This window comes from Hetaerina americana, unplaced genomic scaffold (assembly GCF_022747635.1).
Source record: "Hetaerina americana unplaced genomic scaffold, ioHetAmer1.1.p SCAF_20, whole genome shotgun sequence".
NCBI lineage: Eukaryota > Metazoa > Arthropoda > Insecta > Odonata > Calopterygidae > Hetaerina > Hetaerina americana.
In genome coordinates, this window is record NW_027286764.1 from 2,018,644 (window position 1) to 2,043,766 (window position 25,123).

General features: G+C 44.9%; 1 protein-coding gene across 1 annotated transcript in view; it reads right to left on the reverse strand.

Moving 5' to 3' along the window:
- LOC139688561 (teneurin-a-like) overlaps window positions 1-25,123 on the reverse strand; it is a 697,857-nt gene that overhangs the window by 577,835 nt on the left and 94,899 nt on the right. Inside the window, exon 3 of the mRNA XM_071586114.1 lies at window positions 16,535-16,685. Coding sequence (XP_071442215.1) covers window positions 16,535-16,685 — 151 coding nt within the window. The remainder of the gene's footprint in view (window positions 1-16,534; window positions 16,686-25,123) is intronic.

Consider the following 25,123-nt stretch of genomic DNA (forward strand, 5'->3'; position numbering starts at 1 on the left):
GGGCTGAACCTGCTACCCATGGCACAGCCCTTGATTTGTAAGAAGAATTTGTCGTTAAAGAAAAAGGAGTTGCGGGTGAGGATGAACTCGGAAAGACTAAGGAGAAAATCTGTGCTGGGTATGTGTGGCTCAGGGCGTTGGGAGAGGTAATGTTTGAGAGCGGAGAGACCTTCTGAGTGGGGAATCGATGTGTATAGGGATGTTGCATCTATGGTGGCCATAATGATCTCAGTATCTGGAGGGAGGGAGGTTGATTTTAGCCTTTCCAGGAAATGGTAAGAATCTTTGGTGTATGACGGTAGGGAATGGACTATCGGTTGGAGATAGTGGTCTACAAATGCAGAGATTCTTTCAGTTGGGGAGTGACGGGAGGATAAAATCGGACGACCGGGATTCCCAGGCTTGTGAATCTTTGGAAGGATATAGAAATGAGGGGTGCGTGGGTGGGGAGGGGAGAGGAGGTCCAGGTCTGAAGGAGATATACCCTCATTTGGCCCGTTGGACACGAGAAATTCAATAAGTTCCTTCTATTCCTATATATATATATATATATATATATATATATATATATATATGTATATATATATATAACAAATTTGGACAGCAACAAACAATGTAAAAACACATAAAAAGATCACTCACACGTTATTTCTTGATCATTTCGACGGAATTCAGCTCTGTCTTCATCGGAAGAAATAGAAGTAATGACTGCTGGAATAGTAGAGGTGAGGGGAGCTAGAGAAAGGGAAGGGGGCCAGGGGAAGGGGAGAACGGGATGCGGAGGAGGGGTGAGAGGAATGGTTGGGGAGAGGAAAGGGAGAGGAGAGGCTAGAGAGGAGCGGGGATAGGGAAGGAGGGAGAGGGAGGAGGTGGAATTGGCACAAAATCGGAAAATAAAACAATCTGCTCACCGCAACTATTGCAACATCCGAGGCCCAGGATTCCCGTTACAAAGTCGTGATCAAGACCCTGCAAGTCGAAACAAAGACCACGCACACCAAAACTCATGCGGAAGAACAAAGTATTCACCTCTCCGATATGAATCGCTTCCACAAAGTAACAATTCAGACCATTCTCATTCGTGAACGACATTGAGGCCCGGTTGCTGATAGGCCATACAGAGCCAAATGAATGCCATTTCAAGAGTTTTTAATTGTATAGGGTTATCGGATGTGGGAAGGGACGCTAGGAGGGAAACATTGCAGCACTAGTTGAAGGGGGTTTTATGATGGGAAGCATGTTTAGGGATGGGGAGACCCGCGGACGGGGAGGAGGGATCGCACGAGCCGCGGTGTTTGTTAATCCTAAGGTACAGGGGTGAGGAACATTGGCCTATGTAAAAGGCCGGGCAGAGTTTACAGGTTAGAAGATAAACAACATTCTTGGAAGTGCAAGAAGAGTGGAGGAAAGGCGGGAGAGAGTTAAATGGTGGGATGGAGTGGGGTGAAGTGGTGAAAACAGGGCAGGTTTTACATCTTCCTCGATGACATTGAGTGGGTATGGCTCTGGGGGTGTGAGGGGATTTTGACCTCGGCTTGGTAGATTTGAGGATATCTGCTAGGTTGGCGGGCCGCTTGAAGGTGACATAGGGGCATTTGGGAAGAAGGTTGGAGGAAGTGTTGTGATTTTTGAGGATGGGGAACAGGTCTTTGAGGATGAATTTGAGAGACTGAATGCCTGGGAAGTAGGTAGTACAGATTGAGAGAGGCTGGGAGTCTGTGTTTGAGGCAGGCTTGGGGGTGTAGGAATGTTTGAGTACTTTTTTATGGAGGAGAGAATCAGGGTATCCTCGTTGGGGGAGGGAGTGGTGAAGGTTGTTGAGGTATTTGTTAAGGGATTCGCGATGGTTGCAAATACGGTGACCGCGGATAGAGAGAGGGTAAGGGAGGGAGCGCTTGGTATGGGAGGGTTGGCAACTACTGCAATGAAGATATTGCTTCTTATTAGTCGGTTTAGTGTGGACAGAGGTCAGGGATTTATTATTGCTGAGAAAAATATTGACATCGAGGAAGGTGATCTGAGAGGATGAAATGGTCGAGGTGAAAGACAGAGAGAGAGGAATCATTGAGTTGGGAAATGAAGGAATTGAGGGAATCTATGTTGTGTGGCCAGAGTAGAAAGATGTCATCAATGTATCGTAGCCACAGGAGGGGTTGCAGAGGATAATTGGAAAGGAAATTCTCTTCCAGGACACCGAGGTGGAGGTTTGCATATGAAGGGCTGAATCTACTTCCCATGGCACAGCCCTTTATTTGGAGGTAATAATTATTGATGAAAGAAAAGGAGTAGCGGGTGAGAATGAAATTAGAAAGATCAATGAGAAATTCGGTGCTGGGGATGTGAGGGGCAGGGCGTTTGGAGAGGAAGTGGCGTAGGGAAGAAAGGCCTTCTTGGTGAGGAATGGACGTGTACAAGGAGGTGACATCGATTGTAGCCATAGTAATTTGGGTGTCAGGAGGGAGGGAAGTTGAGTGGAGCAATCTGAGGAAGTGGTAGGTATCTTTTAAAAAGGAGGGTAGGGAGTGAACTAAAGGTTGGAGATAGTAGTCCACGAAGGCGGTAATTCTTTCAGTCGGAGATCTACGTGAGGAAACTATAGGGCGGTCTGAGTGATGTTGAAAATGATGTTGAAAATGTATCATTACCCTTATCGTACTACGGTAGGAGAGATCATGCTAATAAAACTACAGAGATTAAGTGTAGAGTAGATTGATTAAGAAGTCATTTTTGCCATGAACGATAAGGGATCAAAATAACATGATCCGTCCGCGGTAGGGGTAATAATATTCGGGTCACAATTAGTCTGGTGGGTACTCACCACCAGCCACAAACCCTAGCGGTGGCTTGCAGGGTACCATATAAATAAAAATTAAACAAAAACGTTGGCTCAATTATTGCCGTCCGTACGGAACCTAAAAATTGAATGCTCGCCTAACTTAGGAAAACAAGAATATCGACTGGTGCTGATCGTAAATATCTGTGGATTTATTTGCCGATGAAACACCTAAAATTGAAAATTGGAAAATTTAGGCCAAGAGTTTTTTAAGCCAAAAATTTAACCCATTCCTTCGTCACCTTTTGGGACCTTGACGGCTACTGTGGCCGAATTGGCCAATCTTACCTCGAGCATTATATTTGGCAACTCGATCGTCGCCGGACAGACACGGCTGTCCCCCAATGGCCCGCGCGCCTCGGCAATCGTCTGCTAATCGTTAGAGTACGCTCTAATATATTTGCGCCGTTAGACAGCGCCATCTCGGACGGACGAAACCCGGAGATAACAAATTGCGCGAATCACCAGGAGGCGGAGGAGGGGTTAGGGAGGGAGAGAGGGGGAGGGAAGGGAGAGAGGAGGGGGTGGGAAGGGAGTGGGAGAGGGGCGATGTTTTGATTGCAATTCGCGTTCGTTTTTGTCCTTGCTTGAGTGCGTGCAAGAGTGAAGAGTGCGACCGTCCCACGGGCATCCAGAGGGAGCCTCCTCCCCACCTCGCTTCACACACTCGCCGGGAAGGTCCCATCACCCACCGATTTCCTCCAGCCCCCTCCCCTCCGACATTGAGGCCTCCCGGGCGACCCCGAGTGGAAACACCGAGACCCGCTGGCCCTTCCCTCCCCACCCCGAACTCCTTTTCACGCCATGAATCTCACACACACACACTCGCGCAAGGGATGACCTCCCCCTCTGTGCTCTATCACCCTTTCCCTCCGCTCCCAATGAATATATTACGCAAGTTGTCTTTCAGGGAGAACTCGGACGGAAACTTTGATATAATACGGCTATACATACATATATATGCATACGTTAGGTTTTTGCTCACCAAATATTAGTGCTAAATAACACGAATTTTTGTCATGTGGTGGCCATGAAAAACCTCCCTGGCGAGTAGGCTACCAAGAAACTATCAGAATTTCGAGGTTTTGTCTTAGAGGACAGTTATTACTCAAGTCCCGAATATATGATGATATATTTAAATGAAATTAACAAAATTATCATAATTGCAATTTCCGGTGCATTCTGTATGTTGATGATGACATTTTAGAGATATTTACACGAGATGATTAAAGAAAAATGTGATTTATCACAATTTGCCAATAATTATTGCTTATGGTTCTATACTGGAAGGATATGAATAAATTAGTTTTACTCAGTAATTAGGTTTTTTGCTGTAAATATATGTTTAATAAGCATTTTCATCGCGATGAAACGAATCAGGCTCACTATCTTTGCCGTGATATTAATTAAATTTCCTTAATTTTGAATTCCAATTTCATGCGAACAAAAAAAGCCATCCACTCACGTGGCCTTTTCACTACGCACAATTTTTTAGTTAATTGTGAACGCATGAATAATTGATAATTTGGCGACGTTTTTAATGAGAGCGCAAACGAAATGGAAATAATTAAAGCACCTGGGAAAAGAAGGCAACCCTAGATTATCCTGCTGAAAATGCGAAAATTGAAAAAGCTTACTCAAACTCTGTGGTATGCACAGTTTTTAGAAACCAAACTGATGTCAAGAGGCTTTCTCGGTATGCAAAGGGAAGACTCTTGGTACACGACTGAAAGATTATTTATTAACAATTATGATTAGCTCCTATCGACGCGTCGGTACGTTATACTTTGAGTTTAAATGTAAAAATATCACATTTCCCATTCATAATGAGTCCGATTGAGGGAGTGAATTGGATAACACGGGGAGCAATCGTCACTCATCAAAACTCGTTCCATTGCAACGGAAAGTCAAATGGCGAAAGAAAGCGATTGCGAGGGAAGCGGGTCAACCATTGGAGGATGCTAAATCAATGCTCGGGACCGGAAATTGATTGAAATAGAGGGAAATGTAATGAGGATCGGACCAATCACATCTCACTCTCCGAAGAAAATTGCGCGGATTTGCGCCACCATTTAATAGCTCAGCAGACCCCTGAGGCTGGCTTCCGGTTTTTCAAAGCTTTGGCCGTTATCTGTCGAGATCAGTTCTTCCGGTATCTCAGTTGGCGTTTCGGGTCGATGTGACAACCAATGTGGAAATGGCCATTCCTATTATGTCTCTCGACTTCTTTCCAACCCATATGGATCCCGTTCATTAATGCCAAGATAAATCGCACACGAGTTTCCGCCCTGTCAATTCCAATGCAAAACGTACGAGAGGGTGACAGCGGGGGCGCACAACGAGGGTTCCGTGCTTTCGACAGGCGATGGCAATGGCAGGGCAGGAGAGAGGGGAGCACGACGGGCGAACGAAAAACTAAGCCACCGAGGGAAATAAAAAAGTGGATTTATTGATTGAGATACGGAAATAAAAAATGTTACAGTCTTATCAGTAGGTATGTAAAAGCCACGGGACTTGAAAAATCGTCTACGTAGATTAAGGAATTTACGACTTTTCACGCAAATGTTTATGCATCAACATGGAAAAATATTATCCTAATAACAAAAATGGTTTTCATGGTTCATCCTTGGGAGCTGTCTTGGTCTGTTTCAAACGAATGAGCCAGAATATGTCTTTAAAAGTCAACTTCCAGAATGCCATAATCGCATTCCGTTCATATAAACAACTTTCACCTCGACTTGAAATATTAATTTTCATCAAAATGGTATATTACCCTTTTTTAATCTTGGAAAGTAACAATTGAATAATTCTCGTCGGTGTTGACTCAGAAAGACACGTTCTATGAATGATCTGAGGACCGAATTGATAAATTGGTCGGCTGAATACGCACAGAGAGCGATATGATGAGTTATGATACTAATGGGCAGGATAGCGCCCATTAAGTAGGAAGTACCGATCAATACTTTGATCATTAAATATGGTACGTCATTAATGGGCTAATTTAGTGGTCTGAGAAACTTGAATTATAACGAAGAGACTAGTTATTAATTGCAGAAGTTAAACTCTTGGTTGAATGAGGATTCTCTGAATATTATGAATGGGAAACCTAATCTCAGACATTAATATAAGTTGTGACCTTGATTGAACTGTGCAGTTCTTGAAGGAGAGGCACCCGGACTGGCCCAATACAACAATAGAAAACATAATATTGAAGGACATAAAAAAATGGAAGTATTTGAGACCTTACGGATGGAGGTGATAAAGGGTAAAGGCGATTGGCTGGAGTGGAACTTAATATCTTGAAAAACATATCAATACTACATTCAAAACAATTTGATCGTTTGGCGATTGAGAGAGATTGCTCAGAGTATCAAGATCCGGATGAAGTTGTTTATCACTCGCTGATTGGCCGTATCTATCAACGATTAGTTACGGGAGCTAAGAGTGTTTCCTTGGTCATAAAGCTCGGCTCATGTAGTCGACAAATTTGTCTACAATACTTTCTCCCGGCGATACCAAACAACTCTTGGGTCACGGTGGCAGCTTCGAGAGTTCTCAGGCAGTCCGTAGCCGTCTTTGTCAGGCTATAAGTCGCCAGAGAAGAGCTCACCTCATGCTAAGTGCCGTGCGGCGAGCAAATTTATCGCATTAAAGCCAGTTCCTGTCATCTTCTGTGCCATCTAAGGTTCCCAAGTAAGAAATGGCACTAGCGAAAGCCCAATGAGCTTGGGTGAAGCCAAGAGTGCGAAGAGGCCCAACGAGATTCGAATCTGGAGGCACAGGTCAGTGACCACTATGCCCACTTTAGTATTGTCTGGTGACATAGCCATTACGATGAAGTAACAAAATAACAGAGTTAAATCTAATTAGCATAATTGTTTAGATGGTCCATACCGATCATACAGCGGAGTATGAAGCAAACCAGTGAACAACGATACGCAAATAGACCAAAAGAAGGACGCTACCGTTGAGAATGGTGTGAGTGGGGGCGAGGGGAAAATCTAGGAGGCGGGGCAAAAGTCCTCGAGGGAGAGAACCGCCAGGGGAGGGCGTCAGCTCCAAGTGGAAGTCGGCAAGCAGGCCCGTGATTGATTCCTCGACGCCCTGCAGTGCAAGAAGGCGTGAGAGAGAGTTTTTGGGGGACCGGGAGCAGGGCGGTGGGTGCCCACCGCCGAAGGGAGGGTCGCCGACCGGCGCGGCGCTCACTACACGAAATTAGACCCGAGTTTTGCTCCCGAGACCACCCCGCCAATTACCTCCTCTCTCACTCAGGGCTCGAGGGGAGCACCAGCACCAGCTCGAGCACCTCAGACGAAAATACATTCAGACGCGTAGCGGTGGTGATGCGACACGCAATATTGAGGCCTCTCGCCATCCGATCGCCGAAGACCTTTCACTTCTCCCTCGCCGGGGTACTACTGGTGAGGGTGAGGTGAAAGGCTGGTGACTACACGCCCTCTGATGTGGACGGACCTGAGAATAAAAGTGGTGGAGGCGAGTGACGCAATCGCTCAGCACTGACTAATTGGAGCTCATGGAGCAGGGTCATCGGTTTGACGAGGGGTGGCGCCAACCTCACGCAAATCCCCGTGGTGTGTGCGTGAGTGCGCCGAGTCCGCGCATCGCTCGGGTGATGAGGAGACCAGATCCTCTCCCTCCGCGCCAGCATCCATCGACTCCCACCAAATGGGACTTCAGATAGCGGAAGGATTGCATATCTCCTCGATGGGACGCCGACAACCTTCGCTTGCTGAATTCCCCGACCACTCGCTCAGTTATCATGCCACTTCATTTACTGCTTATGCTACCGTAATAATTATCTCTGAAATACATATACGGTTAGGGCTACCAAGTTGGGCTTGTTGGCTTTCAAAGGATGAAGAATATTAAAGTCACGAAAATGGAAGGCATGTTCAAATCTGATATATTCCTTTCATCTGCATTTTCCATGTCGATCGCACTTTCAGCGGTCAAATAATTAAAGATGGTCTTAATTGTTTATAATTTTTAAAATACTCTCGGAGAGAATAAATTCGATTACCCCTTTCAGGGAATTTCTGGGAGGATTCATTTCATACCCTTATTCCACTTTCGTCCTGGGACCCCCACAAAATGTCTTCCGACATCCCGCTCCCCTCACGACCGTCGGTAGAAGAGCGGCTCACCCCCGTCCCGCGGAAGTGCGTGCATTCATGTTCCGGGTGGTGCGTGTGTTTGCCTTCCTCGTGGCCAAATGCACCGCACGGACTCATCCCTTCGACTACTCGACCCCAGCGTCACACTGGCCCCCTCCAAACCAATGCCTGCCTACCTGCGCTCCTTCCGTCCCTCCCTCCGGTCATCCCGACCGTCCTCCGATGCACTTCTCCCCGCGCTTCTTGCATCGCGCCCCCGCGGCACATCCGAACACCACCATCGCCATTATCGTCCGTCCACACCGTACGCCCCGGAGGGAGATGTAAAGGCACGCGGGGAGACAACGGAGAAGATATGCAGCCACGCAGCGTCCGAAGGATGTGAGAGGCGTTGAACTCACCCCAAACGGACGGGGTGGGTGCGCTGCTGCTACTGAGGGGTGCGGATGCCGACCGGAAAACCTTTGCTCTTCCCACGTCTTGGAGCGGCCTTCCATTTCTGTTGAGTTTGGCACCGCCGGCAGTTGCGATTCCGTCCGGGGCAGGGCTCAGCGACGGAGGGTATGGTCTCCCGGCCTAGAGATGGCGCCGAGAGAGCGGTTGCGTATCAATGCGTGCGCCGCGAGTGGGCGAGGGCAGGGATGGGGCGGGGCCTCGCTCGGCCACGAGGTCACACTAGCTCCATTCGGGAAGACCGCGCGTGCATGCTCCAGGCGTATGATGGCACATGAATGAATGACTTACGAAATATGGCGACGGCGGAACAGAGCAACTAATCTTCTCGAATATATCCGCGGCGGCAAAATAATAATTGTATTCATCGTTAGACTGCGGAGACGAGAGGGTGAGGGGCGAGAGTTGAAGAAAGGGCGACCCTCGCTCAACCCAGAAGGCTTAGGAGAGAGAGAGATGCACGCCTTTCTCGAGTTTGAATCTGCAGCGGTGTCGATGGGAGGCAATCGTTGGAGAATTGCGACAGTCACTGAAAGAAACATTACAGACGGAGGCGTGTCGGGAAGCTGGAAGAAATGCTGCGGGTGGGGGACGATTGCTGATTGGTGTGAAGAGGTGTGGTACATTTCCCGATGAAGGAAGCGGGGAGTCTCAGAAAATTTAAAAAAAAATGTCTTGCATCTTTGTTAGGTCGGAAACTTTTCAGACCACCCTCGTACACGTATTACTTTAGTCGGTCAATTACATTTCTGGATGTAAAATATAGAAAAGTAGGAATGGGAGAGAATTCTAATCCTAAGGGAGTATAAAAACTCTCAATATGGGACGAGTTTAGCATTTGGCTCGATTACGAAGGGAGTCGGGCTTTGGAGGTGTCGGAGGATTGATAGAGAGGCCGAGTACTTCTTAGGGCGTCGGGTCCGCAGGACATGAGATAGAGAGGCATAGGGGCGTGGAGTTCGGCTCTCGGTACTCGGATGCGAAATAAAAAAACTCGAGTTGAAGCAAGGTAGAGTTTAAGCGGCACGAATAAAAAGCCCAGATTTGTGCAATTATGTGTTCGCGGATCTACTCCCGCCCGTCTTGGACCGATGCATCTTTCATTGGCCACAATTGGATCTTGACGACAGGCTTTGAAAGACGAGGTATTCTTCACCTCACTCTTCCAATACCTTCACACGCAAATTCCCTCAACCTTTCCTTCGACCAGTGTTTCTCCCTCACCATTCTGGAATTCCTACCCGATACAGCCACCAATAAAGAGGTGAGAACTATTATAAATACTAGCATTCATAGAATCTGCCCGATATTTTGAAATTGCCGCCCTTAACCGACATCATAAATTCCCTTCCCAGCATACCCTGCGCCTACCCCGGTCCAGAGATGGTATTCCCTCCGCCCGGAATCTGATCTGAAGAAGGCCGAAAGCTTAAACTTTCTAAAATGTTCCACACCCCTATACCTTAGGATTAACAAACACCGCGCCTCGTGCAATCCCTCCTCCCCGTCCCCGGGTCTCCCCATCCCTAAACATGCTTCCCATCATAAAACCCCCTTCAACTAGTGCTGCAATGTTTCCCTCCTAGCGTCCCTTCCCACATCCGATAACCCTATACAATTAAAAACTCTTGAAATGGCATTCATTTGGCTCTGTATGGCCTATCAGCAACCGGGCCTCAATGTCGTTCACGAATGAGAATGGTCTGAATTGTTACTTTGTGGAAGCGATTCATATGGGAGAGGTGAATACTTTGTTCTTCCGCATGAGTTTTGGTGTGCGTGGTCTTTGTTTCGACTTGCAGGGTCTTGATCACGACTTTGTAACGGGAATCCTGGGCCTCGGATGTTGCAATAGTTGCGGTAAGCAGATTGTTTACTTTTCCGATTTTGTGTCAATTCCACGTCCTCCCTCTCACCCCTTCCCTATCTCCGCTCCCCTCTAGCCTCTTCTCTCCCTTTCCTCTCCCCAACCATTCCTCTCACCCCTCCTCCGCATCCCGTTCTCCTCTTCCCCTGGCCCCCTTCCCTTTCTCTAGCTCCCCTCACCTCTACTATTCCAGCTGTCATTACTTCTATTTCTTCCGATGAAGACGGAGCTGAATTCCGTCGAAATGATCAAGAAATAACGTATGAGTGATCTTTTTATGTGTTCTTATATTGTTTGCTGCTGTCAAAGCTTGTCATATAAATAAATAAATAAATATATATATACATACATATATATACATATACATATATATATATACATATATATATACACATATACATATATATACATATATATATACACATATATATACATACATATATATATATATACATATATATATACATATATATATACACATATATATATATATATATATATATATATATATATATATATATATATATATACACATATATATAAAAACACGGATGTAGATTTGTAGAATATAGAGACACATAGAAAGGACACTCACAATATGTTATTTGACGTTTCGACAGCACGGCTGTCGTCTTCAGAATCCTGAAGACGAAAGCCGTGCTGTCGAAACGTCAAATAACATATTGTGAGTGTCCTTTCTATGTGTCTCTATATTTTACAAATCTACATCCATGTTTTTATATATTTGTGCGTCGCCGAAGAGCGTTCCATTTCGAAGATATTTTTATATACACATATATATATATATATATATATATATATATATATATATATATATATATATATATTCATAAATAGCTACAAGGAAAAGAGATAGGCACACATACAATGGACGAACACAGGAGAGGTGGGGAAGGTGGAATCGAGCGGATCACAAGTGCAAAAATATTTCCTTGACCGGGACTTGAACACTAAAACTTTCATCTTGCTAGGCCGATTATCTCACCACTCTAGCTGTCGAGGAAACGTAAATTACACTGAAACTCCCACTGCTGCGATTAAATGTGTAATTATTTGAAAAAGAGAACATGAATCATTAATTTCAGTGATCAAAACAATTTAATAAGACGAGTAAACAAAAGAAGTATAAGGGTAAATTGTAAAATTTCATAATTAATAATTACATCATTAATGTAATGCAAATTATTAAGCGGCATATCCTTCGTGTTTTATTATATTATTCATGACGCAATATTCAAATATCATATAATTATGCACTCACAACGTTATTAGCGTTAATCAATAATTGTCATAATCTAATTAAATATGCTAATTATTGAGCAATACAGGTATTAATGTATTGCCAGGGTAAATTAATCAACGTAATTATCATTTATTAAGTAAAATAGACAATTTATAAAAATCATTAATAAAATTTTATTTCTTCGATGTCTGCCGGAAATCGATTCTAAAACAATAACTCTAGACAATATTTTGCTATCATTAATGAATTAATATTCTTTTGCTGCTAGTAGTCAAGATGACAATTTATCTTAAAACTTAAAAACGCACAAAAATATGGCAAGTATTTATATCAACGTGCCTTTTTCCCATAATCGACGAGAAACTCTAGATTATTGGGACTTGAAGCACAAATAGATCTCAAAGCAAAATGAGGAGGGTTGAATATATTCGTAAGAAAACATAAGATTATTTAAAGAAACTCGATGCCCAAATCTGAAGGAGTCGTCGAGGGCGTGCACTCTAGCGATAACCGACTCGGAATGGGGGAAAGAAATCCCCATCGTTCGACACAGATGTGGGCAAATGACTTCCAATTAGTCGGCCCCTCGGGCACCGGTCATATGCTCACTGCAGAGATGTCATTTCAACGCATCCGGATCAGGGGTTGCCTTTTTAATCTTTAGCATTGTCTTTAAAAGCCATTGTTAATATTACAATAGATTATTTTTTAGCTCTGCATACTTTCTACTTCACTTGGCTCAACCTAAAATGCCTTTGCTCTCGTAAAAATAGCATCTCCCATAACTGCAATTACTTCGAAGGCCTACGAATGGTGCGAAATACCATTCGTTCCTCTCCTTTCATGAAAACCAAGAACAGGCAATCTGTTCCCCGTCCATCTCAGATAACCCGTGCACACCGACGAGCCCACTTCGGTGTATCAGCAATGGCAAGCAGAAACGCAACTCACTTTGTCGATCGGGGGTTCAAATTAGCGTCCAAAAACGAATCGATAAGTGGTATACTTCACTGGTCAGGGTGACAGAGGATGAGGGGGCATGTTTCGGGTATTCCCAAGTCCTAATTTGCCAAACATCAATTCGGAAACGACCACCGAGGCGATTGGACACCGAATGAACGGCACACGCCGAGTGGAGAGAGAGGAATGGCCGCGGCCGCACTCGATCCCATGGAAATCGCCACTCATGCAAGAAACCCTGCAGGGTGTGACGACTGAACGCTTAGAAACCTATTGCCCTCGAGTGTCCTCCGACCCAACATGACTGCTACTCCCCGCTCCGGCCCTTCTTCTCACGTCACCCCTGCCCGTCGGTGCCCATCAGTTCTGGGCACTTGGTGCACGAGTGAACCCAACTCACCCCTTCCTCACCCTCCTTTCCCTCGCACCCTCTCCCTCGCTCCCAAAGGCTTCATGAGCCCTGATTTACCCCCATTCTGTTGCACTTGAATCTGGCCAAATTGGCGAAACGGGTAGTTCCACTTTCTGATAAGGGCGTGGAATATACAGAATTAAGGTTTTCAAGGTGGGCATTCATAAAATCCTCGAAGTTGAGCTTGAAGCGTTGAGCTTCTTTCCTTGATTCCGTCCTCTGACCACATGGAATCTGACAACCGACTCCGGCAAACGTTCTTTTTCATTTTAGTTCTGATAAGAGACTTTTAAAACGGCCACGTGACCCTTGGCTCGGGAAGGATTGCTATGCGTGGATATTCCATATTTGCGCAAATAATTGTCAACAGACAGTGCCGCTGCATCTTGCCGAGCGAGTGGGTCGTTTTTAGGATTTTTTAGGGGTTCTGGCTCAATTCCCGCCCCCAGCTGACTTCTCTGCTAGAAATAACGTTCTCTTCATTCGTCCGTGTGGAGCCAGGCACTACACACTGACGCTGCTCATGGAAACCCTCTGCTAACACAGCACTAAATGCTCTCAATATGAATTCATATTATTGCAATAAACAATTTTTCAACCCGCAAACTTTCTCTCTCTCGCTTGAATCCATTCAAAATGGTTATTCTTGTCCTCCATTCACCTTTCTTTTTGAATCATTTTAACTATTCCAAAGAAACTGCGGGAGATGCCGCAACAGTAACTTTTAACGGAGTCATCCGCTAATGTGCATTTCAATGCAACAATTTCAGAGCGTAAAAATCATTCGCCTTGACTGGGACTCGAACCCAGATCCCTCAATATCCGGTCGAGTGCTTTAGCCTTTAGCTTAGCAGTTTCTTTGGAATTTGTCAAAGGGAAAACACCATACGTGTTTAAAGTTGGCTTTAACCTCGTGGACAGTGGCGCCTCGCGCACGACTACGAATACATGTGACATTGTATGTACGGTATTTCGTCATAACATCTAGTTCCTTTAAAAGCCCCAAAATTTCAGAGTTTAAGAGGACGCCTCGGTAGCTTAAGTGGCTAAAGCACTCGACCGGATATTGAGGGATCTGGGTTCGAGTCCCAGTCAAGGCGAATGATTTTTACGCTCTGAAATTGTTGCATTGAAATGCACATTAGCGGATGACTCCGTTAAAAGTTACTGTTGCGGCATCTCCCGCAGTTTCTTTGGAATTTGTCAAAGGGAAAACACCATACGTGTTTAAAGTTGGCTTTAACCTCGTGGACAGTGGCGCCTCGCGCACGACTACGAATACATGTGACATTGTATGTACGGTATTTCGTCATAACATCTAGTTCCTTTAAAAGCCCCAAAATTTCAGAGTTTAAGAGGACGCCTCGGTAGCTTAAGTGGCTAAAGCACTCGACCGGATATTGAGGGATCTGGGTTCGAGTCCCAGTCAAGGCGAATGATTTTTACGCTCTGAAATTGTTGCATTGAAATGCACATTAGCGGATGACTCCGTTAAAAGTTACTGTTGCGGCATCTCCCGCAGTTTCTTTGGAATTTGTCAAAGGGAAAACACCATACGTGTTTAAAGTTGGCTTTAACCTCGTGGACAGTGGCGCCTCGCGCACGACTACGAATACATGTGACATTGTATGTACGGTATTTCGTCATAACATCTAGTTCCTTTAAAAGCCCCAAAATTTCAGAGTTTAAGAGGACGCCTCGGTAGCTTAAGTGGCTAAAGCACTCGACCGGATATTGAGGGATCTGGGTTCGAGTCCCAGTCAAGGCGAATGATTTTTACGCTCTGAAATTGTTGCATTGAAATGCACATTAGCGGATGACTCCGTTAAAAGTTACTGTTGCGGCATCTCCCGCAGTTTCTTTGGAATTTGTCAAAGGGAAAACACCATACGTGTTTAAAGTTGGCTTTAACCTCGTGGACAGTGGCGCCTCGCGCACGACTACGAATACATGTGACATTGTATGTACGGTATTTCGTCATAACATCTAGTTCCTTTAAAAGCCCCAAAATTTCAGAGTTTAAGAGGACGCCTCGGTAGCTTAAGTGGCTAAAGCACTCGACCGGATATTGAGGGATCTGGGTTCGAGTCCCAGTCAAGGCGAATGATTTTTACGCTCTGAAATTGTTGCATATTCATTTTAACTATCCCGCCATCTCAGTACTCGATTGCATCTACGTGTCCCCCGCAGCCCCTCGGCCCGCCTTTTTCAGCTTTCCCGCGGCAACACTCTCCCCTTCCCCGCCAGGCCTTGCTTCCCTCTCCGTCCATTTTCAATTTGCCAGCTCCCTCATCACACTCATCATTTCAAAAGTAATAAAACATAATGCTTCAAAGACCGACGTACGAGTCACGTAAACATTCGCTCCAAATTCATGATTTCAATAATCTTCATTAAAATCTTGGCTCGTAGTTCTCGCCCTTCCTCCTTGACCCTCCTACACTTTCACTGGTCTTTGCGAGGACTTCGTTATCCTTAAAATTTATTCTTTCAATGTCTTTCCTTGAAAGTACCTCCAAACTAAGAGGAAAGCCTTTGGGTGCGGATTGGAATAACCACGAGGCAAGCAATCCCTCTCCTCCGGCACGCGAAGAAAGGGCGTCGTGCCACGTTCGCCGACGCAATCGCTTGGACCGGAACAACCCCGCGCGTTGCCGCGGGCCACCGCACCTGAGATGCGCTTTCGAGTTAAGCACACACTTCGGATAATTTCACGATTTGAAAAATATATGTCAACTCCACGAATCGCATCCTGTTATCATAAGGATGATTACCACCCTGAATTCCCATCGATGTGATTGGAAGAATATCTATCCTAATTATGACTTCTTCTCATAGGCATTCGGATAAATCAATATAATCACTCAAATCTTGGCCGTAATGCGAATGGCGATCCTGCGGATAAATTCCGCTTGCGATGCGTTTAACGCGATGTTGCCCCGGGGGACGATAGAAACGCATTCCACTCTTCCAAGCAGGGAGACTATCCACGAGCATCTATCTAACTGCGAGATGGAAAAAGAACACGTGCGGCGATGACTGCATTGGTTAGTTAAATGGTCACATTGCAGAGTTCGGATTAAATGTGATCATCGGCTGGGAATTTGAACTCAATTCAAAATATCCACCCACACCATTACCTTACATCACCAGCTATTATTTTAAACAATGTAACTTTTATGCTTTTCAAAGTAAAAAATAAATGCAAAATAAATACCTTTATAGAGATTGCTTTTATGGAAACATCGCCTTTAAATCAATATTTACTCTTGAAAGCCATCGCAAGGTCGCTTCGTAAGAGTGATATATCACATTCAGCAGTCAACGAAATGGGCAAACTAATTATGACATGACGGCGTTTTATTTGGTGGGATGCAATAAAATGAAATCAAATCGTTTGCGTATTCCTAGGAATCCACGAGGGCACCGGCGAAGGAGTGAGAGTCTCAAGAGAGAGGCCAGCTCACGTGTTCTATTCGACGGAAACAAATCGCAGTTCTAGCGCCGCCGCGAGGGATACCCGCTTTCGGTGCCGCATTTGCCCCTGCCGCACGCCCCTCGCTCGCTCCATCGTCATCTAGATGTCGATCAAGCCAATCGGCCGACTCACCGGTGCACCGACTGCATCGCGGCGGCCATCGGATCCTGCAGGAAGTCCTTGGCGTCGGGGAGCCCTCCGTCGCAGCCGATCGGTATCCCACCTAGCGGTGACTTGGGGGACTTGGCTGCGTACGCCCTCGGACTGCCTGACATCAGGTATTCTGTGGAGAGAAGAGAGAGAGAGAGAGGCGATGAGTGTCGGTTCAATGTGTTCCCAAAAATTAATTGTACTCAATTAAAAGTTTAAAACAACTTTCCAAAGAAACTGCGGGAGATGCCGCAACAGTAACCTTTAACGGAGTCATCCGCTAATGTGCATTTCAATGCAACATTTTCAGAGCGTAAAAATCATTCAAATTGAAATGCACATTAGCGGATGACTCCTTTAAAAGTTACTGTTGCGGCATCTCCCGCAATTTCTTTGGAAATGTATCAGGTATAAACAGCCTAAGTGTTTGAAAGTTGGCTTTAACCTCGTGGACTGTGGCGCGTCGCGCACGACTACGAATGCCTGTGACATTGTATGCACATATGGTATTTCGTCACAACATCTCGTTCCTTTAAAAGCCCCAAAATTTCGGAGTTTAAGAGGATGCCTCGATAGCTTAACTGGCTAATGCACTCGACCGGACATTGAGGGATCTGGGTTCGGATCCCAGTCAAGGTGAATGATTTTTACACTCTGAAATTGTTGCGTTTAAAACAACGTTAAAAATTTAGGCACATTCGGGATCATCATAGATTAACGGTATTGTGGCTTGGTGAGAATGAGAACCACAGCAATCAAATTGAAGGTTGGCATCGCACAAGTGCCTTCCCAACAACCGACGCTCTCTTCCGTAAGACACGATGCGGAAGACGTGAATTCGCGGAGCAGGCAAAGGCACACGATATGCATGATTCCCACGCAGATTCACGAAAGAGAAAAGAGTGCCCATTCGGGATCATTGACGCCGGGTCTTCAAAGGCCCGACACAGCGGCACTGACTGCGCAGGCGCGTGGACAAGCACGGAGGAGACAAATGGTACGTGACTCAAGAGAGCGCGGAGTAATGACGTATATGGTGGGCCGCGAGGGCCGTTCTTGCGCCCCCGCGGTTCCGAAACGGAATCCGTGACGTTGTTTTACAATAAATCCATGAAAAACCAAAACCCCCACAAACACCCACGAGTAAGAGAATTATGGGCGACCGTTCGAACGATTTTTGAGCGCCGTTCCATTAATCTCTCGGAGATGATGAAGAGTCGGAAATAATCTGGCCATTGTAACTCCTCCGGCCGCAAACCTTTTCGCAAAGGGCTTGCGGCCGGATGCAAACCTCTTGGCATCCCTCTCTCACTCACTCCCGGGAACATTCCAAATCGAGGAATTCACGTCCTCAATGGGCAAACTCACGCTCGCGTGAGATTCCCTCTTTCGCGCACGCAGGACGGCCGAAAAAATCGCAATTTGTTAGTTACGGTGCGCAGGACCCCGTCCGAGGAGACTAAGGCTTTCGCATTACGTGCATGTTACTCAACACAGGGTATTAGCTATATTTGAGTCTTGGGAAAGTTGCAGGCCACGCGACAAAGGTTATATTGTGGCAAAAGCGCTCTCATCTTATGGCTATGAACAAGGTAATGGCCGAACGTGCAATCACCAAAGAGCATTAGGCATTCACATTTTTACAAGCATAGGTATTCACATGTTAGTTTCTTCATTGAAAATGCGAAATACAGTAAGGGATTGACAACATTGCATTTGCATTTTTATTAACACAGCAAAATAAGTGTTTTACTCGATGTCCAGTACACTTTGCAATACTAAAAATCTCTAATCTTTAAAATTTGAGCTGTACCCATGTCCAATTGAGACACATTGCATTAATGCTATTTTCTTTCAAAGAACGCTAAAAGTATGTAAAATAGTTCATTATAATTGACACAGTTTTTTGCAATTTCCCACAGAAGTTTTTACGCACTACGCTTTTCAATGTGCATACATCATCTAAAGGCACCAAGTACAATTTAATCCAAACGTAATTTGGTGTATTTATAGGGTGAACAGGATGTGGGGAAGATGAGCGAGAGATCAGTAGAGGGGGGGGGTGCATTTCTTCCCAAAACACTAACCTTGCGGGGACTGCACGACAGCCCACCGACCTGTATAATGAACAAGGGAAATGAGGATCTTCATGGCGATGACAAGGGGGGGCAAGGGTAACAGGATGTTTTATTAAATATCAATAAGCTATTAACAAGAGAAATAAGAGCATTTATGTTCATCCAAATCTTTAGGTCCTAAGGAAGGCTAATTCGTAGCATTTATGAGAGGGGAATTAAGGCAGAAGATTTCCTCAGATCAGTGATAGTCCCCGCAAGAGAGAAAGGTAAACAGATATAAGGTCAACAAAATAATATGTTTGATTTCTAAGCTAAAGTGGTTCTCAGAATCATCAAAAAGAGGATGGAGAGTAAGGCAAATGATTACTTAGGGGGTGATCATTTTGGGTTCAGGAAGGGAAGAGGAAGCGTGCCGTCTTATCAGTAATGCGGTTACTAAAAGAGAGGAACATAGAATACATTCAATATGTTTTTCATTTATGTGAATCTTTCGGGAAGGTGTTTGATAGAGTGAATTAGGTGATAATAATCTTTGGGTGGTATCGCAGAAAATAAGAATCGAAAGGAGGGAGATGAGACTCATCCGCAACTTGCAGAGGTCTTAGAGTGCTCGGGTTCGAGTGGGGGACGGAGAGTCCGGGTGAGCAGCGCTGGGAAGAGGAGCACGATGGGGATTTGCGTTACCATGAGTTCTTCTCAATGTTTGTAAAGAAATTTGTTGAATAGGCATGGGAACAACTAAAAATGGGAAGTAAGCGGGTGAGAAATTCATCAATAATCAGGTTTGCGGATAATTACGCTCTAGTCCGTCTGTCAGTTAAGGGATTGCTAGAGTTGCTGAATGAATAGGAAATTCTGTGAGATAGTTATGAGATAAGGATCAATATAAATAAAGCAAAGGTTATGCGGAAATCCCGAAAGAGAAAGGCTAATATAAATGATAAATTTTGGGGGCAAAAACTAGAGCAGGTGAAACAGTTTACGCTTAGCGCATTGAAAAATCAGCAGGATATGAATGGGGAGAGAATAAGTGCAAAGAAAACGAAGCTCACGCCGTTTTCCAGAAGGAGTGAGGCAAAGTTACAAAGTATATGGGGCAGTGTACCCATCTCGGAAGTGTGCTGGGCCAAAAGAGTCCAAGAAGTAGGGATTTTAGAAGAAGAACTGCGTTAAGAAATTACGTTCAGGGGAGCACCCAAGAGGAAACGCGCTCAAAGAATGTCTATGTCGCTGAAATATTTTGTGACTCCTAACAAAACACAATCCATCATCCTACTCTATATCAGGTCCCTCTTCATCTCTGAGTACTTCCTTCCTCCCTTCATCCCGTCCAACATCCCTATCCTGTTCCTTCCCTTTCCTCTTTTGCCCAACATTCTCCCCTCTATCACAGTCTTCAACATCCCACTGTCGGTCAACACCCCCTTCATCCACTTTTCCTGCCTCCATAGGATTTATCCCAACAAACCCCTCTCTTTGCCTACCATACCAAGTACTTCCTCATTCGTTTTCTTCTCTGCCCATTTCACCTTCTCCATTCTTCTCCACACCCACATTTCAAAAGCCTCCAATCTACGTCAATCCTCCTGCTTCAATGACCACGTTTCCGCACCATACATCCACTATGCTCCATATCAAAGTTTTTACGAGTCTTTCCTTAACATCCTTACTCAACGTCCCTATCATTAACTCCCTCCTCCTTGTGAAAGCCTCTTTGCCTAGCGCAATTCTCCTCCTTACGTCCCTATTACTTTGACCGTGTTGGCCCAAAACACTACCGAGATACATAAACTGTTCTACCTAATCTAGTTTTTGCCCTCCTATTTTAATGTTTAGCTAAGCCAATTTCTTTCTAGAAAATCGCATAACCTCTGTTTTATTAACATTGATTTTCATCCCATACCTGTCGCTCTGAATTTCCAATTCACTCGACAATGCTTGCAACCCCTTGTCTTAATGACAAACTAAAGCTTGGTCATCAGCAAACCTAACTGATTTTACGAATTCCCCGCCCATTTTCATTCCTACCTCCATTCTTCCCATGCCTCTTTGATCATTTCCTCTGCATACAGGTTGAACAGCAACGGTGATGATGGGCAACCCTGCCTTACACCTCTTCCTAGCACTGCCCAATCCAGACTCCCCGTTCCCCACCCGCACCTGAGCAGTCTGAGACATATAAAGGTTGCGGATTACCCTCCTATTCCTCCCATCTATTCCTATTTTCTTCAATATACTTATTAGCTTTTTCCAATTCACTCTATCAAACGCTTTTTCGAAACAGGAAAATACCTCCTTGTTATATTTTATATTCTACTCGATTATTAATCTCATTACTGCAATGGCATCACGCGTACCTCTCGCCCTCCTAAACCCAATATGATCAATTAGCTCTACTCCCTATCCTTTTGTTTATGATCCCGAGAACAACTTTAGGTGCGTGGGATATCGAAGTTATTGTCCTTAAGTCGTCAGATGATGTATCCCTTACCATTTTCGGAATAGGAACTAAAACTGATCTCACAAAGTCTTCCGGCCAGATTCCCTCCTCATAAATACTACGGATCAGCCCATACAGCCTCTTCCTCCCACATTTTCCTAAGCATTTTAAAAGTTCCACGGGAATGTTATCAACCCCCTGGCCTTATTTAACTTCATCTCCCGTAATGCCCTTTTCTATCTCATCGTGCAGTATGCCTTGACCTAAGCTATCTTTCCCTACGTCATGTTCTTTTTCAATGTCTAACTTTGTTGATCTAAGTCCTTTACTATACAGTTCTTCTATATATTCTTTCCACCTCTCCTTTCTACTTTTGCTTTTCTTTGTCTACTATTATCTTACCCACCTTATCTCGAACTGCCAGCTAAGATCCTCCTTTCTTACTTACTAACATGCGAATGATGAGGTCTCAGGCGTGATATGGTGGAAGCGTAACATATTAAAACCACAGATATTGCAATTTTCCACTAGATATTTTATTTCAACACTACCGGTTTCGATGTTTTCACATCATCATCAGGTGTGAGCACAAGTGCGTATCTTCTCCACATACTATATACAATTTAGCACTACTGGACACACACGAAAAAGAAGCGAAACTCACTAGGTTTTGAATCTCCGGTGGTCACAGCCACCTTCCTCAAGGAAGAGAGGGATAGAATTGTGGGAAATATGAAGGCTGGAACGATGGATGGAATAGGAAGGTGGGGAGATATGTTTCCGAATGGAAGAGTTGGGAGGGGAAGCTTTAGAAGGGAAATTTTTAGAAGGGTGGGTAAAATATAGGGTGATCGGGGCGGAGGAAGGATGAAAATATGTAAATATTGGGATAATTAATGCCTTTTATTGATACCTGGGCAATTCCAGGACTCCAAGAGACAAAAGAAGGATTTTTCTATTATTTTGAGTTTCAGGGGAGGATCAGCGGTTGGGATAGGGATGCTACGATGGATACGCGATAGCATTTATCAAAGGGAGTGTTGTGTTAGGAGGCGTGTTTGGGGATGGGTAGCATACCAATAAGGGAAGAATTTTTGCCTGAGGCCGGGTGGTTATCACCAATAAGTAAACACCAATTGTCGGTGAATTCCGCCCTCTCGTATCAGAAAAATCAACTCGTTTCCGACGCTTTTACTTTACCCTCGGCTCTTCGGTGTATCTCCAAAGACTTGTGGCTCGCGCAGGCCTCCCTTTCGTCGCGAAAGCACAATTCAAATCATTAATCAATGGTTTGGAGGCAAAAAGAAATTTCGAGACAAGCAGTCGCCTACCGGATGCATATATTTATAAGCAATTTATTGTAAATCCTGAAATCCAGGATAATCAAGCCTTCATTGCAATTTAGTTCATCGCACTTTCGTTTTATTCAGTAAATTTGCGAGCATACGATCATGCATGAATATGAAATTGGAATGCAGGAAGACCGTGCGTAAATCGTCCATAATTCTAAATCAAATACGAGAGTGGGATTTAAATGACTGAGACACACTTTTCTTCCCACTCGAGTGTGTAATTCTTAATCATGAATACCACAGCATAACGAAGGAGCGTCCAACAGAGGAAATACAAGAGAAAAGCAGTATTAATACGGGATTTGACACCCAGACTGTCAAGAGAGCTTTTTCGCCGTGGGCTACTCTACCCCGCAGCATGGAAATGCACAAAATACAGAAAGGAAGCAATTGATGCAAATGACAATTGAAATCAAATGAATATATATATACCGGGGGTGCATGAATGGGATACCTTGGAAATCCAACACTTCATGCAATCAATCGAAGATAACTCTTAAAAGCTGAGGTCACGTCTCATATATGTGAGCGCGCAGTGAATTACGATTTTAAATTCATTTGTCGGTAAAATTCTTAAAACCTTTGAAACTACGAAACGTTTCACTCGCGGGGAAGCGATCTCCACAAATGTATTTCTTTGTTCTCCTCAAGCGACATTGGGCAGTCAGCCGGTCGGCCCTTGAAGGGCGCGGAAGTCTCTTCCTCTCCTCGTCCTTTCATAAACGCTTCCAAGATTGCTTTCGACCCTCCCTTCGTCCTTATCTCTCCCTTGCACCACTCACGGGGGGGGGGCTCCAGTGCGTCCTCTCACTCTCTCCCCCAGCCCTCGAAATGAGGGAGGCCAGTGGCGGAGGCACCGCGGGAAAACACAACCCACCCTATAGGGGGGGGGCGAGTTGAAAGCGAGAAAGGAAGTGGATGCAAGAATACGTAAAGAGAGGGCGGGGGGGGGGGATCCGAGCGGAGAAAATCGCCCAAGAATGGAGATTAAAAAAGAAAGGGGGTGGACGACAAAAGTGCCTCCGCGGCGCGTTTTGGAACAAAAGAAGTCGAAGAGTGAGGCGGCAGGGTGGGATGAGGTCCGTAGGTATGAATGGAGGGGGGCGAGGGAAACTCGCGAAATTGGAGTGATAAGCGCGTAAAACGTGAGCGTGGGAAGAAATGGGAGGAAGGAAAGAAGATAAAAGGAGTTTTTTGCATTGAGCGTTCGGTGCGGCGGGACGGGGTGGAGATGATAATCCCAGATACGGCGCCCAACGCAGCTGCTTATCGGCTGGCGACGGAGCGGAGTTCCGCCGTTGGAAAACTTATCAACTGGCACGACCGGGATCTGAATCAGAGTCTCTTAATTCTCGTTCGGACCGAGGGCACGCGTCGCCAGCAGTTTACGAACATGAATGAGGCGGCAATATTAACTGGATTTAAATCCCAAAGCAGCCGAATGGAATTTCACAGTGAAATCTAAATCGTTTGCACAATAACTTACACCCACCCTTGTCACCGGTGGACTGGTGTAAATTTTTGAAAAATATTATGCACGGACACTGCCGACTGAAAGGGGCAATTCGGCCGTGAAATCAGTCTTGCTGGATTGTGAAAGAAACGTTGACGATGTGCCTCGCTTGCACATACGTGATGTCTTGGAGTCATCACAACGAGGAATCTTTCTGCGCATCAATCTGATTTGAGCCCGTGCCAAAAATATGTTCGCTATTCCTTTGAATACGATTAAAAATTAATGACACTTACATTTTTAAGAGTGATTGTAAAGGTAAAAGTTTAGCGAGGGGATCAATCGAACGGCATTTTGCCTCATATCCGGGTTAATCTGATGAGGAGCGAAGAGAAATTATGGATGGCGAGATGTAAATATATATAAACAAATAAAGAATTACAATGAATGTGGATGAAGCATCAGACTTTATTTTGCGAACAGTACTCGATCGTTCAAAGTGAAGGAAGCGACGGAAAGACGCTAATTTCCCATTAAAGTTGAACATTTATGAAATAAAAATGTATAATCACAAACTTCGATGCCTGGAAGTTAAGTTAAAAAAAGGGTAAAGATTAAAGAGAAATAAATGCCAGGACACATTTAAAAAACTATGCCGCAATACAATATAAGAAACCTCCATGCGAAGTCAAAATCTTGAGTAGGTGGCCATCGTGACCCTCCCCATGGGCAAAAAGCTTGATATGGCGGAAGAACTGGTGTGCCCTTTATGACCCCTAGAAATGATATTGCCAGGGGGTGTTTATCGCTCCTGGTAGGCTCAACCATGTGAATCAAGTCAAAGGGAAGAAGGAAGAAGAAAGAGAGTGCCCGCAGCGTCTGTTTCTCAGCTGAAAAAAGGCGTCTGATCCCGGTGGGGCGGCCATAGAGGGCCACATTAAAACACAACTAAGGAGGGCCACGGAAAAACAGCTCTATTATTCATTCCATGGGATGATAATAATTATATCATTATTGAAGGTTTTCTACCGGTTAGGTTTTGGATGGAAAAGAGCTACCAAACAATTCTTTTATCTCTCCCAAGGAAACGCAATGGGAATCGAGATTGGGCGGTGGCTGTCGTACTGGCTTCCAACCCAGAGGGACCGGGTTCAAATCCCGGTGGTGTTGAATATTTTTCAGAGGTATCCGCAACCTTACTTAAGGTGCCCAGTGGAGGGCACTTTGAGTGAGTTCGCCGTCCGTCGG